Source organism: Eptesicus fuscus, chromosome 22 (genome assembly GCF_027574615.1).
Source record: "Eptesicus fuscus isolate TK198812 chromosome 22, DD_ASM_mEF_20220401, whole genome shotgun sequence".
Taxonomy (NCBI): domain Eukaryota; kingdom Metazoa; phylum Chordata; class Mammalia; order Chiroptera; family Vespertilionidae; genus Eptesicus; species Eptesicus fuscus.
The window spans coordinates 12,921,559-12,939,600 of NC_072494.1; the positions used below are offsets into that span (position 1 = coordinate 12,921,559).

At 43.9% G+C, this 18,042-nt stretch overlaps 1 protein-coding gene across 1 annotated transcript; it reads left to right on the top strand.

Annotated features, from left to right (window-relative positions):
* The first annotated feature begins 1,071 nt into the window (after window positions 1–1,071).
* Window positions 1,072–16,109, top strand: TCHHL1 (trichohyalin like 1). The gene is given in 5 exon segments (XM_028154311.2): window positions 1,072–1,209; window positions 1,658–3,698; window positions 3,701–3,790; window positions 3,793–3,921; window positions 16,072–16,109. Coding segments are annotated over 5 exon segments (2,436 nt in total).
* The last annotated feature ends 1,933 nt before the right edge of the window (window positions 16,110–18,042 follow it).

The window sequence follows — 18,042 nt, forward strand, 5'->3', positions numbered from 1 at the left end:
AAGTTGGCAGCAGAGAAAGAGGGGAGTCGGTGGTGATGAATCAGGGCATTAGACCCAGAGGGTGTCTCCTTCCAAACTGTGCAATTAGAGACTCAATAAAAGGTTTCAGTGCCTGCTGTCAGCTCACAACCAGCTGACCCGCATCCCACTTGGTCTCACTCCTGAACAAGGTAAGTCTCAATGAGTATCTCTTGAGCTACTGCTTTGCTTCTATGTGAGATTATATAAGGATTTCAGAAGAAACACTATTGATGATACTAAATGGGGGGGGGGGGGGGAAAGAGGGGAGTGTTCCAGCCACCCAAATGCATCCCTTGCTTCCAGAACTTCTTTGATAATTTTCTGTTTTAAAAAATACAAACTGTTTGTATGACATAGGCATGAATATTATTTAACAAGACATAGAACTCAGACCTATATTAAAATAAAAATGCAGAGTTATTTAAATGATGGGTATTGATGCGGGGAGAGGGGAAAGTCAGGACTCTCTTTTACCAGTAAGTTCCCTGAGCCCCTGAGCCATGTCTTCTTGGTTAAAAAATAATAATAAAAGTTGCTTTGGCCTGCATACATAGCAGTTGATTTACTTCTCTTTCCTCTACAAGCTTTCCTAACTTCAAAAGTTACACTTCCGTAAGCAGAGGAGTTAGACTGAGTCAAGGTGGAAGGAAAACAGGTGGGCACTGTTAGATGAGGCTGGAAGGATTGGTCTCACTCTGTTGGTTTTATTTGTGTATTTTAGCACTTACATTTGAGTTCTTTTTCCGCCCTCCTTTTACAATAAAGCCTTCTCTGAACAGATGAGTGTTGCTGTTTTCCGAAGGATAGGGTGAAGTGTCTCTTCTAATATTTACCTGTGCTAGGTCTGATTTCGCCACATTGCCTGGTACAAAACTAAATCACCCCTGAAGTTCAAATATAATATTTTAAGATGCAGAATAGAGCAGCTAATGCCAGGGAAGCTGGGACAGCGTCAGAAAGAACGACGATCTTGTTATCTCCTTCCTGAAGGGCCCATCCTAGAAGATCAAGTTTGTTTGTCCTTTCTCAGAGTCTCCTGAGTTTGTCAAGATGCCTCGGCTCCTGAGAGATGTCCTCCACGTAATCGAGACATTCCACAAGTACGCCAGGGAAGACGGTGATGAGGCGACGTTGACCTGCAGAGAGCTGAAAAGGCTCATCCAGGGAGAGTTTGGGGACACGCTTCAGGTATGGTGCTCACAGAGCTGTACAAATCCTTCTCCACTTGTCCTTTCTCCATAATCCAAGCAGGACGGGCATAAGTGATCCCTGCCTGTTTTACACCTGGCTACCAGCTCTCGGCACTCACTGCCTTTGAATAACTTCTTTTCATTCTCAGCTCCCTACTCTGTGCAATTGCTTAGCCAATATTGCTTAGCTCAAAACTAAGCTTTTGAGAGGAATCGTGAACTAGTACATATCTAAATGCAACTCATAAGTGATGTAAATGCTCCTTTGCTCTCTCATGAAAAATGGCATCCAGAATCAAAAAAAAAATTCTTACTATTTTGGGAAGTCTCACAAGTGCCTGAAGAATAGGCTAAAAAAAAAAATGAGTATTCTTGGGAAACATGTAGACACTCAACACACTTGACTTCTTGTAAATAGGCTGATTTCTCACTGTGTTTTCATGCAGCCACGTGTCATTCATGCTGTAGAAAGAAACTTGAATCTTCTGACTATTGACAGTGATGGCACCATCAGTTTTGATGAATTTGTTCTTACAATCTTCAACTTGTTGAACCTCCATTATCTTGACATACAATCATTACTAAATTCAGAACCAAGACAAGGGCCTAAACCAGAAGAGAAGCCAGATGATATGAATCTCCAGGCAACCAGCAGAACTGGCCAGCCCACAGAGGGAACTCCACCAACTCAAGATAAATTAGTGCTTCCTTTGGGAATAGTGTCATCAGCTCAGCTCAGCCCTGAGGAAAGAGGATACAACAGGGTGGAACCACAGGGCGACACCAAGACTCACAAACTGCCAGGAGAAGCCTCTGGGCACAATGACCCTAAGAACCAACACCCGGAAGGAGATGGACAGAGTCAGGAAGTGACCCAAGGTATAGCATCAACAGGAGACGAAGGGGCTGAAAATGAGACAAATAAGCCAACAGCAAGATCAGAACAGGAGGGCAGTCCCACAAAGGGGGAGGAGGGACAGGATAAGGAGATTCAACCAGCCAGGGAGCAAAGTGACACTAAGACAAGAGATCAGAGTGGAGAACAGGAAGGGAACTTGGGAACCCAAAGTTCTCCACCAGAAGAAACAGCACAGAGACCACCTGAAGATCAGAGAGTTGCAGCAGAAAAGGTTGTTAAGGAACACTCTAATGCACAAGAACAGCCACTACAAGGAAAAGATCAACTGAGTTCAGAGGGCACAGACCTGCCAGAACAAACTGATTCCAAGGATGACAGTAGGACAGCTGAGACTCAAGAACCAGGAAACAATGCTGACAGGACGCCACCGGAGACAAAGAACGCAGCTGAACCAGAGGGGGACGGCAGAACACCTGAGACCCAAGAACCCCCAGCACAAGAAAAAGAACATGAAACAAACAACTTGTCCGTCCACGAAGACAGCAGACATGTTTCAGGAACACCTGATGTTAGAACTGAGAGGAAAGAGGGGAGAGGCCCTGAGGCCCATGAAATAATAGGGAGGGAAGGAAGCGAAAGAAAGTCTCAGCCACCAGCCCTGGAAGAGGAAGCACAGGATGGCAAGCATCCAGGATGGGAACTCCAGGAACCGGCAAAAGAAAGGGATGCTGGAGAAGGTTCTAAGACACAAGAGTTAAGCTCAGAAGGAGGAGATCAGAACCATCCTGAAATTGAAGAAGCAGACACCCCAGGAGAAGAGGCAAGACACACAGAGGAAGGGACAGGAGAAGCGCTTGTGAGCAACAAAAATGCCCCTGCAGCAGAAGGGATACCAGGAGCAAGAGAAAGAAGATGGGAGTCGTCACCACTTGAGAACAAGTCTGGAGGAGAAAATAAAAGGGTCACCAAGACTCAAGACAAGCTTGTCAAGGAGGAGCGTGGTTCCCAGGGGGAAGATCAGGAGCCAACAGTCACCCAGAAGGATAAAGGGTCTTCTGAAACCCCCAACAGCCTGGCTCTGGAGGATGGTGACAGCAGCTCAGAGACAACTGACCCGCCTATGCAAGGGGATTCCCAGAGTCAAGTAGACTCACACGAAGCGTCTGTGCAAGGAAGTCACAATAATAACCCAGACACCCAGAAACAGGTAGCACTGGGTGAGGAAAACAGAATTCAGGCGGCAGTCGGAGGAGAGGATGAGCAGCTCACCGAGGAACAGGAACCGCCTGAAGGCAAAGAGCACAAGATTCAGGGCTCGGGGACTAAAGGCCCAGGTCCAGCTGTGGAGCCCAGTGAACCCCCAGAGGCACAGACACACCTTGAAACCGAGAAACTTCTCACATTAGAGGAAGAGGATAAAAGCCCCCAAGGGCTGGCAGGAGAACAAAATCCAGCCAAGAAGGGACCCAATTCTTCAGTCCCTGAGGCAGGCCTTGAAGAGAGGACTCAGAGGAATGAAGAGTCCTATTCAGCAGAGAGCAGTGCAGTCTATTCCAGTCCACTGTACAAGTACCTGCAGGAGATTCTGCAGCAAACAGACATAACCAAAGAGGAGCATCAAAATCAAGCTTAGACAGCCAGGGTATAAGCCTCTGCAATCACCAGCTCAGCAATGAGATCTCAGATTTTCCTGTCTTTTCCAATGACAGCCAAGCATTACATAGTACACCAGGGAGCTTCTGCCTGGTAAGGATTCTGCTGACACACAACAAACATCAGCTGCCCAGGCCTTGGAAGATAAGCAAGGCCACCCTCAGAGAGAGGAACAAGACCACAAAGCAGCCGAAACCGGTTTGGCTCAGTGGATAGAGCGTCGGCCTGCGGACTGAAAGGTCCCAGGTTCGATTCGGTCAAGGGCATGTACCTTGGTTGCGGGCACATCCCCAGTAGGGGTTGTGCAAGAGGCAGCTGATCGATGTTTCTCTCTCATCGATGTTTCTAACTCTCTATCCCTCTCTCTTCCTCTCTGTGAAAAATCAATAAAATATATTTAAAAAAAAAAAAGACCACAAAGCAATGAATCCTTATCATTCATTATCCCAGGAGACCTTCGTACATCTCAACATGCCCCGAACTTCTTTCCTCTTGATCACCCTCAACACGCACATGTACACATTCAGATGCAGATTAATAATCCTTTAAATTTCCTTCCTAAGTTTTTACAAGAGCAAATAATAAAGTATTCAGCAGTGAGAGCTACTACCAAAGAAATGTCACACTGAACAAACATCCTATCATAGGATGCTATTGCCAAGTGCTAAAATGGACTTTGTCAAGAGATAATTTATCACAATTTACCTGTCACTAAAAATGGAAAAATCCCCTTCACATTTTTAACAGGTGCCAATTTCTTTAATTGATTAATTGGCTTTTTATAATGTGGCAATAGGACGTATGTGACTCTACAATACTATCTTACCATCATAAAATATCATTAATTCATAGTTGTAGATAATTCTGTTTCATGATATTTTTCACACAGTTTTTAAGTTTATTCTAAAATGTTATCCCTCAAAATAATCTCAGATATCTCCATAACTTAAAATAATTGTGATATCTAGCACCCAATTAAAATAGATTTATGACTTTCTTTACTAATGTCCAGTTGCAACTAAATCTATGCTACATATTCATTCATTCATTTATTCATTCAACAAACTTTTATTAAATCCCACTCCTTACCCAGCCTTTTCATAGCTTCTGGCTCAAGTAAGCAATCAGAATAATTATAAAGAGGAAAGAGAATACAAATCTAAAGTATGCTTGATTCCACAAGAAGACCTTATAATCAACCATCCACTAAGTCTACAAAATGTTTATCCATATGGTTTGCTAAGGGCACTGTATTAAAATTAACAATTAAACAATCTGATGATCAATACCTTTTTTTGGTTCATTTTTTCCCCTTTATTTTCCATCAAGCCTTAAAGACATTGATCAGAAACAAAAACAATGTTAGCAATTTCTGTTTTCTTAAAAGAACCATAATTACAGGATGATGCTCTCAGAACTTAATTATGACACAAAAAAAGGAATAAAGTAGTTATCACAGGTTTCCTGAAGCCAAAATACCCCATTTCCCATTGTATTCTTCTGTTGAGGCTCAGTTTTCTTCTACTTCAACTCATACCTCTTCCAGAATCAAAAATTCTCCATTTCCTCCCCCTCAACATTTTCAGGTCTTTTCATTCTACCTACAAACATGAATGAACATAATGAATATTCCTACCTAAAAAAAAGTATTCTCTTAAATGAGCAAGAGACATGAGACAATTCACACAAAAAGAAAAACATATATTTGAGCATAAACTAAACATCCCTTTTGGCCAGCAATTTGGCAATATATATCAGGGACCATAAAAATAACAAAGGTCATGAATAATAAATTCACTATAGGATCTTGTTTAAACCCATTTTCTATATCCAGCTTTCATTCTCCCTATATGACTTCAAGTTCCCTCCACTTTAAAATACTGTCTCTCCCTTCTTTCTACAGATTTATGTCCAAATCCTGCTTATCCTCTGGGATCCAACTCTAGTGCCACTTCATTCATTCATCCCAAGATTTTATTGAAAAATCCATATTAGTTCCATATGCTGGGTAAAGCATTAGAAGTACAACAGTGACAAAACAAATAAGTACTCTTTAGCCAATGAGGGAGGGGTGACACAAGCAATGAGTGCAACAATAAATACACGAGGTCATCCCAGTATGATAGAGAGGGCAGGAAGGCAGAGGCAGGCAGAAATGCTGCTATAGAATACTACTTTAACCTTTCCTGATGGCCCCCGCGAAACAGATGTTGTCCTCCTCCCTTAACTCCATAGTTTCTACTTACGCCTTTTTTCTTCCTTGAATTACAGTTATTTGTGTGTTTGTCTTAGCTCTCCACTCAGACCATAAGCTCCTTGATGGCAAGGTTCATCACTTACATGTCTTGCTATTCTGCATTAGTATGGAGCATAGCATCAGGTATATACTATCATTGCAATAAATGTTTAGTGAATAAGTACCAATATCATGGTAATAACCTCTTAGCTGGTCCCCCTGCTTCCAGTCAATTCCTCATTTAATCACTCGAGAATTTTGCAAGTCATTGTTTCATCTCTCGGTTCAAGACCTCTCTGTGACAGACTCCACTTTCCTACATACCACATTGAGTCTAACTTGATCAAACTCTCTATAATATCCCTTTAATTACAATTTAGAAATGTAGAACTCTTACTAAGAGCATCGGGTTGGTCATCTAATTGTCTTTTAACCCTGACCTTGATCATTTAAATCCTGTCTTACAATGTTGGCAGGAACATTGTTTGGACCAATTTCATTCAATCATTTCACTTAAACATAATCATTAAGCACTTGCTATGTGCCAGGCACTGGTGGGCACTGGACATGCCCTAGTGAATGGAAAAGGCATGTCCCTGCCCTCATGAAGAATCCAACTCTAAAGTACTGCAAAGAACTATTCAAAGCCAAGGTGTTCATCGAATTATTGCTTCCAACTCCATGCTTCTGCACTTGTGATTCACCTTCCCTGAAAAGTGTTTCAAAATCCTCTCTACTTCCTCAATCATACCTGTCCTTAAAGTCCTAGACTAAGTCCTACCTCTTCCCACAAGCTCACTGATCTTTTAACGACTATATCACATTCATAGCCTGCACCACCCAGATAAATACATTAATGCTTAGTGGCTGGTACTACTCACTAATTGTTCTTTGAGTGTTATTTCCCCAACTTAAGCTCTCTGACCTCAACATCTGCCTGTGTAAAATGTCATTATAACAAACCACAGGGTTATTATGAAGAATAAAAAAATAAAACTAGTACCCAGAATATACAAAGAATGCCTATAAGTCAATGAGAAAAAACACACTAATTTCTAAAAAAAAAAAAAAAATGTTTTTAAGTAAAAGACATGAATAGGCACTTCAGAAAAGAGGACATCAAAAAAGCTGATGAAAAGGCACTCAATCTCGTTAGATATTAGGTAAATGCCAAATAAATTATAGTGAGGACATACCAAGTGTCTGAAATTAAAAAGTGATTATATCAAGTGTGCAAAGAAGAAGAGCAAGTAGAACTCTCACACTGATTGCAGGAGCATATATTAATTATTAATTATTTTGGAGAATGATAGGGCAATATCTACTGAAGCTGAGCATATGCAAACCCTATGACCAAGTAATTCTACCTCAGCTATAGAACCCAACAGAAAGGCACCAAAAGGCATGGTCAAAAATATTCATAGGAGCATACAAAGATAAATAACCCACAGGCCCATCAACTGGGAATGGACTGATAATTTGTATTATATTCACATAATGGACTATCATATAGCAATGAGAACTACAGCCACACACAGCAGCATCGAAGAACTAGATAAGCATGATGTTGAGCAAAATAAAGCTACACACAACAGAATTTATACAAAGTGATTGCACTTACATAAAATTCAAACAGAAAAAAGAAAATAGTCTATGTTACTAGAAGTCAGGATAATGGTACCACTAGAGAGGAGAGAGTATGGGCAAGAAAGGGGACTTCTGGGGCACTGGTTAATGTGCTATTTTTTTATGGAGGTGGTGGTTTTATGGGAGTGTCTATTTTGTGATCATTCATCAAATGTACACTTAAGATTTGGAGGTTATACCTCAATTTAAAAAAGTTTGTTTAAAAGGAATAAATGGAATAATATACATAAAAGTATGTTATGTATATTATATATGCAAACCGCCTAGCATTAGTAAGTACTCAATACATGTGTGTTTACTATCTTGGGCCTAGAGTCGTATCAAATCCATGGGGGGCACTTTGTTTATCTATTAATTCAACATCTGACCAGCTACTGAACTATGCATACAGGGTGTATAGTGATGAACAAAACAGATATAATTCTTCACCTCATAGAGAATACAGTCGGATGAAAGAAGATAGTCATTTTTAAAAAAATTTTTTAATATATAATTACAAACTATGATAAGTGCTCTGAGAAAAAAACAACAGGGAGATCTAATTTAAATTGAGGGGCCTGAGAAAGTGGTGTTGTCTTCATGATTGATTTCGAATAGGACAGCAGGGTTGGGAGGATCAACCCTTGGAAATCAATGCCCCACAAAGCACTTGAGCGTGTGTCTATATCATTCCAGGAGCATTACCTGTACTAGCTATTATGACAATGGTGAACAAAAAATCATGCTTGGTCCTCAAAATGCCAGGAGCGAAGTATTTAAGAAGTGAGGAAATGAGGAATAAAGGCAGAATAGAGCAATATTAAAAACATGGATCCAGGAGTCAGACGGTGGTGCCCAGGTTATAATCAATCCTAGGTCTGCCGCTCACTTACAGTGCATCCTTGGGCAAGTTACTTAACCTCTCTGTGCTTTAGTTTGTGTATCTGCTAAAAATGTTGCATAAAAATCTCAGGAAGTTCATCAACTAGTCCTGGACACAGTTTAGGAACCACTTCAGAAGAGGGGGTCAACTCATAGTCTGCAGAAAGGATGAGTAAGACCCCGAAAGGGGAAGCGGCTTGCCCAGCGTCACTTAGCTCTTGTTGGGAAAGGCAAGCTCCTGCATACAGTCTTTGACATGTACTCGGCCGCACAGAATGGACCTTGGGCCTAGAAACTCCCTCTTACTAGGCGTGGAAGAGCCCACACAGCCTGTGGCAATCTCACCTTGTATAAAAATATTTTTCTCTGTTTCAGACACACTGTGGACTCCATTGTTCTGCTTAAGCATATAAATACATCACAAGGCACATAGTCCACTGCTATTCTGTCCCATGTGGGGCAGGGACAGGTTCTCCATTTTGTGACATAAGAGGGGTACATGTAGGCCAATGGCCTGGTGTCAGCTGCCAGAGCCAGGGCTAGGTCACTGGCCTCAGGAGTTCACAATCTTGGCTCCTTCCAGATCTCTGAGGTTGGCCCTCTGGGCAAAGGATACATCCCCTTACTTCGTTGTTAGATCCCTGAGAGGACATTCAGGTTCTGGGTCCACAAATGTAAACAGGATACACACGAGAAGATGGAGCAGCCTAAAGAAACAGCTGCACGAAGGCCTCCTTTTCCTTCCAGCCCAGCCTCCCCACCCCCGGGAGACACCGCGCTGAGTCAGTGATCGCCGCCGGGTGCTGCAGGGACTGTGACACATCCACTGAAGATGCCGCTGCACTGAATAGTGGCCTCAGATCAAAGCCTCCAAATCGGGCAGGTAGAGGCCAGGTTCCCCAAGTCAATCGGAACCACCTCCTACTTACATCTCATGCCCATGATCCATAGGAGAGTGCGCACCGCCGTTCAGTCATTCCTGACACATGACACAGAGTGGCGTAAGTCGGGGATTCTCATTAAGAGAAAGATTGCCATCGTGGCCCATCTCCACGCAGAGATGTGCGGTCTTCGATCCAGACGAGAAGACCGTCAGGGCCTCCGTTTTCATAATGTCCCTCTGCCTGACACCCGCTCCTCTGGTGTGTGGAGTCTGAAGACCAACCCTCCTTGGCAGAGCTGAGGGAGCACCAGCACGCTGTGCTCACCACGGAGGACAACCTCACACGCCTGCTGGGGGGCGCTGTTCACAGAGGGTGTAGGAGGCACAGACCTCCTCTCCTCAAGTAGCCTAAATTCTGTCCCTGGCCTGCACAAAATCACAAGAAGGCCACATAAAGGGACTACACTTATCTCTGCGGCAGAATCGCCTTCACTGAGATATGTTTTAAAGTCACCTACCCAATTTTTAAAATAACAATTCCCCATGCGCATCTTCAGTTTCCGTTACACAGAAGAGACATGTAAACTTCACCACTGGTTTGGTTGCCAAAACGCTGCTGAGAATTTTGTCCATTTCACCAGGAGGTGCGCACCCTTATAAAGCCCCACGGGAGGCATTCCTTTTAAAATTTAACTCTAAGAAATGCTATCTTTCTTCATAAAAAAAATGTAAAAATGACATCTTGCTTTCCTATCAGAAGGACCAAATAACTGATATTGTCTTCTGGGAACTGCAGCCAGAAAGTTTGAGGTGTAATAACATCGGTTGTGTTGATCCTTATAGTTGGTGCCTTTGAATTTTCCTTTTTCCTATTTTTTTATTTTACTAGTTTATTGTCTATGTGTTTTATTGTCAGAAGCTTCAAATCTACCTGAAGAGGCTTTAACGAAATAGATGAAAAGGGGGGAATTTAAGCCTTCTCTTCCTCTCCAAGATTATAAACAGTGAAGAAAGACTTTGGTTTATATACAGTAATATGTATTTTCAATTTTACTCTTAATGGCAGGAATATGTTTTTCAGAATCTAGATTAGGATGAAGGAAGGAAGGTCCACAAATGTTGAGATACTCAGTCAGAGATGCCACACTCCTACAAGCAGGGCCCCGAGTTTCACATGAAGGACCCAAATCCATTCTGTCCTTAAGGTCAATGTGACTCCGGCCAGGAGTTGCCGTCATTGATGACCCAGTCAGTAATCAATTACTGAGGTTTCCAGAACAGCCTTAAAGCCTTTGTGACCCTCATTGCCCCTTCAGGCAGCATGTGCCCCCAGACACCTCCGGGAGAATTCTACCTTTTCAGTGATGAGGCCTTCATCCCGCATCCGCGTGTTCTCCAATTGTTTTGTAAGGATGTCTGGTCTCCTCGTTTATATTGTAAGCTACTTGGGCATGGAGATCAAATTCTATTCTTCTTCTTAAGGACTTAACACTTAAAGTGGTAAATCATTACTTATTTGTTTTTTATCCATACCCTATCCTGTTGCCTAAAAAGATTAAAGGTTGCTAGTGGTGGAAGAAGCCATAGGGGGAAATATGTAAAGACCTATATGCATATCCTTCTTGGTTTTCTCTACCTATAAAAATGAAAAGGTAAAGATCTGAAAGAAAAACACCAAAGTCATAGTGGTCATTACCTCGGCAAAGAGGGAAAAGGGGCCAGGAGTGATGGCATTAGTCAAAGAAATCTTAGATTTTATCTGTAATGTTTTTTAAAAATTCAAAAATCAGGAAGTTATACATTATTGTGTATAAATCAAAATTGTTTTGAGATCTACACTTACATCCATATGAACCATGAAAAAGAAAATACCCCATACTGACTTGGGTCTTACTTAAAATTCTTAACAATTAGCTCTAGCTGGTTTGGCTCAGTGGATAGAGCGTAGGACTGAGGACTGAAGGGTCCTGGGTTCGATTCTGGTCAAGGTCACATGCCCAGGTTGCAGGCTCGATCCCCAGTAGGGGGACATGCAGGAAGCAGCCGATCAATGATTCTCATCATTGATATTTCTATATCTCTCTCCCTCTCCCTTCCTCTCTGAAATCAATAAAAATATATTTTAAAAAATTAAAATAAAATCCTTAACAATCATAGTTTCAGAAATAGGTCTTGATACATAAGGAAAATTGGTTAAATGTAATTATTCTTTAGTCACTGGGTTTATTATCTTCCTACAAGAAAGACACAAAGAACAAGAGTTTTCTGGGTGTGTGTTTTTCTATTTTCTGATCAACAAAAGCTTGACTGAGCTGAGCAAGAATGCATTAGGGATCTTGGAGTCCACTCTGTGTGCCAGTAATTGTGAACGTGTTTGGGGGAAGTCTTAAATTTCTGTAATTACTGGTCTGAGTGTATTTAAAAAAGCCTTATCAGATGGAAAAATGCCTCATGGTTAATCAATCACACTGAACTCCATAATATATGTAATAACTGGGATTTGTACAGGGCTTTTCCTCAGCTGATCTTAAAAGACACCACAACACAGAGTTTCCTTGAGCCGCACGGTATCCCAATGACACACCCAGGAGGTGATGACCACCTGATCTTGCTGCTGAGGCTCAGAGAGATTGTGTAAGTTGTCTGAGGTTGCACAGCAGGCAGAGTCAGAATGGGCACTGGGGTAGCTACCCGCAGCAGTGACTTCTCTCATCTCCAGACTTCTCCCACAGGGGACCTGACCCCGTGAAATGACCTGGCGGTCTCCTGCCATCTGAACCACGACTATGGACACTGGAGGGAGCTCTCCCTTTTCACTGACCACACTAGTTATGCTAACTCCACTAGACCACAAACTCTGTCTCTGTCTTATTCTCCACCCATATTCCCTACATCCAGCCAATTGTAAGCACTCACTCAATAGGTGTCGTTACCCTAATGAATGAATCCTAACTTCTCTCCATATTTGGGATCACACCCTCCTCCAGATGTACCATGGAGTCTGTGTCTTTACCCACATTTACAACAGGTCATTCAGGGGCCATCCAGAAAGGACCCAACCCGGGAGGTGTGTGGGCCTCAGAACCTCATGCCTGGGGCTTGTTCGCCACCTTGTGGTGAATTGACTGCAAAGTCCCAAGTAGATCCATCTTTAGGCAACAGGGACTCGGGGAAAAGACCCCACTTCACTGCTCTGGCCCCGGGGCTGACAATGAGGTTACACCCTGTTTTCCTTCATGGAGCTTCAAATGGATGAAAGATTCTACCCTCTCATGTTCATCTGTAATAGAGATTGTAGGGCAGAAAGTGCTCACAGGTCTTCATTTCCATTTCCATCTCTTCACTTTTAGTCTGTGTGCATCTTTCGTTCTGAGGTGGATCTCTTCTAGGCAGCATATCTATGCAGGGTCTTTCTTTCTTATCCATTCAGCTGCCCTACGTCTTCTGACTGGAGCATTTAAGCCACTTATATTTAAAGCAATTATTGACAGGTACATACTGATTGCCATTTATTCATTTAACTCTGTTCCCCATGACTGTTTTGTAACTACCAATTTGTAGTTCTTAATCCCTTCACCTTTTCACCCAGCCCCCGACACCCCTTCCCTCTGGCAACCATCAGTCTGTTCTCTGTGTCTATGGGTCTGTTTCTGTTTTGTTCGTTTCTTTTGTCCTTTGTTTCCACATATAAGTGAAATCATATGCTATTTGTCGTTCTCTGACTGATCTATTTCACCTAGCCTAATACCCTCTAGGTCCATCCATACTATTGTAAATGGTAAGATTTCTAGTCTTTACTTTTACAAATTATAAAACGATTCAAAGATAGATAGATGATAGATGAAGGGTGTATTGGGTCCAGATGATAAATGCTGAGGATTAGTTTTCCTGGTATACTGAAGGTTTAAGGCCTCATAAAATTCCTGCAACCTGAAATGAAGGAGGTGTGTCTGCCCCACCCTCCCCCCACCAGCTTGCACCCGCAGCAACGCCAGCCCCTGCTGTCCTCCCCACAGTTGAAGTCCCAGGGGCTGCTGCCTTCTGAGATTGTGGGCAATGAAGGTGGGGGTGGGAATGAGGTACCACGACAGCACTTCCCTCTGGCAGCTTCTGGGACAAGGCCTCCTGGCATTTTAATAGCCCCCAAATATCTGTGCCAACAGGTGGTATTCTACCTCTAAATCAGAGTTCTGGCTACTGAGGTGTCCTAGGTCAGAAATCAAGTGGAACCTAGAGCCTATCAGAAATAGGCACAACCCCACCCCACCACTCCATCACCTCACCACCACCTCACCACCCCACCCTACCCCCTATCCCTTCACCCTATCCTCACCCCACTCCCATCCCCAAACTCCCCCAACCACCACCCCACCCCCATCACCTCCACCACCACCCACACCCACACCACGCCCCCAGCTGGGTCCTGTGAGCCCTTAGCAGCTCCACTCAGGGACCCACCCTCGGACCTCCCCACAAGCTCTCCTTGAAGATAGGAAAGCAGAACTCGGACGTTGCTTGTCCCTGAGTCACTTCCTGGGTAGTGGCTCCGAGCTTCTACCCTGCCCCAGGTCCCAAATCCTACAGGAGCAAACGTCATTTTTTCCACTGAGGCCATCAAAACCACTATGGTTTTCTGTCCGCAACTCGACCTATTACTGACTAGCCTGACCTAGAGGGGAGGGACAGGGCCATTCTCCGTAAGAAATAAAACCCAGAGACACAAGTACAGAGAGGCCCCGCTCTACTCCTGGCACATGGGACCAGAACAGGAGGCCCAGGCAGGCACCCGGCCCTACTCATGCCCAACACCCCACAGGCACGCACGGGGTGCCTTGGTGTGTTAAACTGACACAGGGTAGGAGCTAGGAGCTCCATAAATATTTACAGACTAAATAATCTTCCCATCCCCACACTGTGAGCCTCTCTTTTTTAAAATATATTTTATTGATTTTTTACAGAGAGAGGAAGGGAGAGGGATAGAGAGTTAGAAACATCAATGAGAGAGAAACATCCATCAGCTGCCTCCTGCACGCACACCCCCTACTGGCATGTGCCCACAACCAAGGTATATGCTGATAGATCCTCCCTTCCCCCAGCTGATGGACGGAGTGTGATGTAAACTGCACCTGCGGCCTGGACATTCCTGAGCACCTAACCAGGCACTTTATATGGACTATACATTGAACCACCAATCAGCACCTGCCAAATACCCTAAGCTCTTGATTCCTAAATACCTAAGTGCCTAATCATGTGCCTTATATGAAACCACCAATCAGCGCGTGCCGAGTACCCTAAGCCCCATCCCTTCCCATTCCTCCCCTCAAAAGGCGTGCTCCCCTCTGCAAGTTCTGCTACTCTCCCCTTGCGAGACAGCCCGGCAGGGGTCCTTCTCCTCTAATAAAGCCTGTAGTCCTGGTTTTGGGCCCTCTGTCTCATCTTTCACATGCCCTTGACTGGAATCGAACCTGGGACCCTTCAGTCCGTAGGCCAATGCTCTATCCACTGAGCCAAACCGGTCAGGGCCACTGTGAGCCTCTGAAGCCTGCTTTCTTTCGTGTTTTAAATTTGCCCTCTTAAACTTCACACCGTCTTGCTCTAGAAGAGCATCTGCTTTTCTCTCTTCCCCTAAACAATGCCCACCAAACCACCAGGGGAGGCCCGCTCAGGCACTCAGGGTAATAACTGGGAAATCGCAGCGGGTTTCAGCAGCGGGAGGTACTGAGAAACAGGTAATTCCTGTTCCTGGGCGTGGCTGGGTTTGTTTGCAAGGGGTGACTAAGCAACGGAGGGAAATTTTACCGGGGGGTGGGGGGGGGAAGGGGAGCCACTCAGTGTGGAGGGAGGGGAGCTGTGGGCTGGGCTGGGAAATGAGGAGAGGGCAGCTGAAGGAGGCAGCCAGAAACCAAAGCAACATTCGAGGTAACAGGCTCCAGAGATGCTGCCAATTCAGGCTGAAACACAAGAATGTACCACAGCACTTAACTCCTTTGTGTCCGTTCAACGTTTTGTGTCTCAGCAGACTTGCCGATTCACAGACCTAAGAAGTGACTTGTTTTCTATCAAAAACTATTAACTCTTAGGAAATACAGTCAATAATGTTGTAATGACTAGATGTGGTGTCAGGTAGGTGCGAGGCTTATTTATGGGGGGATCACTTTGCAAGAGAGATGTGTCTAACCTAAAACTAACATAATATTGAATGTCAATCGTAATTGAACAAAATTGCAATTTAAAAAAAAACTATTAACTCTTGAGGGACAATTTTGCAATATCTGTCAAAATTGTAAAGGCTCATATTCTGGAAACCATTGATTCTACTTCTAAGTGTTTCTCCTCAGATATGCCTGTGCATGGGCAGGATTTCTGGAACTTTTTTTTTTTTTTTTTTTTTTTTTTTAGAGAGAGAGGAAGGGAGAGGGATAGAGAGATAGAAACATCGGTGAGAGAGAAACATCATCAATCGGCTACCTCCGGCACCCCCCACACTGGGCTTAAGCCTACCACTGGAGCATGTGCCCTGACCGGGAATTGAACTGTGACCACTTGGTTCCTGGGCTGATGCTCAACCACTGAGCCACACCGGCCGGGCTCTAGAATATTTCTTAGGGGGAAAAAAATGAAACTATCTAGTTGTCTTTCAATAAAAAGCCCACTGTTAGTGTTCCCACAAATATATATCTGTAACGTAGATACAGTATGTGATTTTGTATCTGTGTTACAGGATGCTATGTAGTCATTCAGAAGGAGGTGGAAATATAGGCACTGATATATGAAAAAAATGTCCAAAAAAGATCATTACGTGAAAACAAAGCAAGTGGTGAATGAGTGTATGCCGTGGGACTCCACGAATGTCAATCAAAACAACCACTGAAAACACCCCAAGAAACAAATGACAAAGGCCAGTGGGTCTAAGGGGGATAAGAAGCTTTTGCTTTTCACTTCAGCATCTTTGAAATTTTTAAATAATAAGTCTATATTGCTTTTTAGGTAATAAGAATTACTTTAAAGAGAGAAAATTAAAACGTGCATATTAGAGACATATCTACAATGTCTACAGCAAACACTTCACTGTAAAGTGCTGAAGACTTGGTTTGATAGGTACGATCACAGAGAGGAAGAACAGAAAGGTTGAAATTTACGGTCACAGGAGATTTACAGATTGGAAGCCAAAACTGTGCAATGAGTTGGCAGATTTTGAAAAGGTCAGATATGGCCTCTGTCTTCAGGGAGCTGGCAGCCTCTGCAAAAAGAGGTGTACGTGCAGATAAATAGCTGCCCGACACAGTCGAGGACATCTGTGCACGGTACTCTGGAGCCAGCGGTCAGCTCCCTGGACGGGGTGAGGGCAGGAGGGGCCGGCAGGAAAGCTCTCGGGAAGAAGGGGCTGCCCTGCTGAATTGTAAGATGAGCGAGTATTTGCAGGAAAGCCCAGAAACCAAGTTCTCACCCTGCCCCTGCTCCTGGATCTCAAAAGTGGAATCGGCTCCAAGATTCCGCTACATGAAAATCATCCATTCACCCAGCAAACACTTAGCTGAGTGTCTCAGTGGCCTGAGTAACATACGCCTTGAAATCATAATAAAAACCCAGAGGGATCAAAGCCCCAGGGATGTCTCGTCTTATAAACCAGAAAACAACCCAAGTCGCCTCCACATTTGATCAGTGGAGGAGAGAGAGGAGACATTCTCTCCTTGGGAATCTAGACCTTGTTCTCTTCCTGCCAAACGCTGGGATGTTCCACATAAGCTGGGCTGTGGCCGGGCTGCAGGGCAAAGGATGTGCAGAGACATGAAAGCCGGTTCCAGGAACAGGCCACCTCCCACCTCGGCAGGCACTTTGCAAAAGGCTGTCAACAGAGAGGAAACCGCCCACATTTCAGCAATATTTAAATCTGCAACTACAAATTAGCTAGTGAAGACGGTGCTTCAAGTCTGAACTTTGAGAAATGAGAGGCAGGCTCCAAACATACTACGCCTCTGGAGGGTGTCAGGCTCAGAGGATTTCTGACCTGGAAGGAACCATTAAAATATCTCTTCTGTGCCCCAGTCGGTTTGGCTCAGTGGATAGAACGTTGGCCTATCCACTGAGCCAAGAGCCCCGGGTTCGAGTCCAGTCAAAGGCACATGCCCGGGTTGTGGGCTTGATCCCCAGTAGGGGGTGTGCAGGAGGCAGCCAACCAATGATTCTCTCTCATCATTGATGTTTCTATCTCTCTCTCCCTCTCCCTTCCTCTCTGAAATCAATAAAAATATATATTTTTTTAAAAATAGATCACTTTCCTTCACAAAGTTGATTACATAATACAAATCACTATTTTACTAACAGCAGGAGTTACTGCTACAATAATGTTTCGTTTGATGGGGGCGGGGGGTAATGGAAGTTCCTACAGAGAGCACTGTTGACTGTTGTGTAAACACTGTGATAAGAGTCCATCCCACAGTCTGTGGTTCCAGTGGGGAAATATGGCCAATGCTCACCACGGGTCCATTGGACCCCTTTTGGCTGTGGGACAGACGAGGTTACATACATTCGGGGTTGCAACTTGTGGGCCTAAAAGCCAACTTCTGGCTAAATAGGAAAAAGAATGAAGAGTAATTCACTCATGGCATTTTAGTAAATATACGGTACACCGTGTGCGTGTGAGCAAACACCTGGTCTTTAAGCTGATTTTTGTGCAAAGAGGCCTATTTGG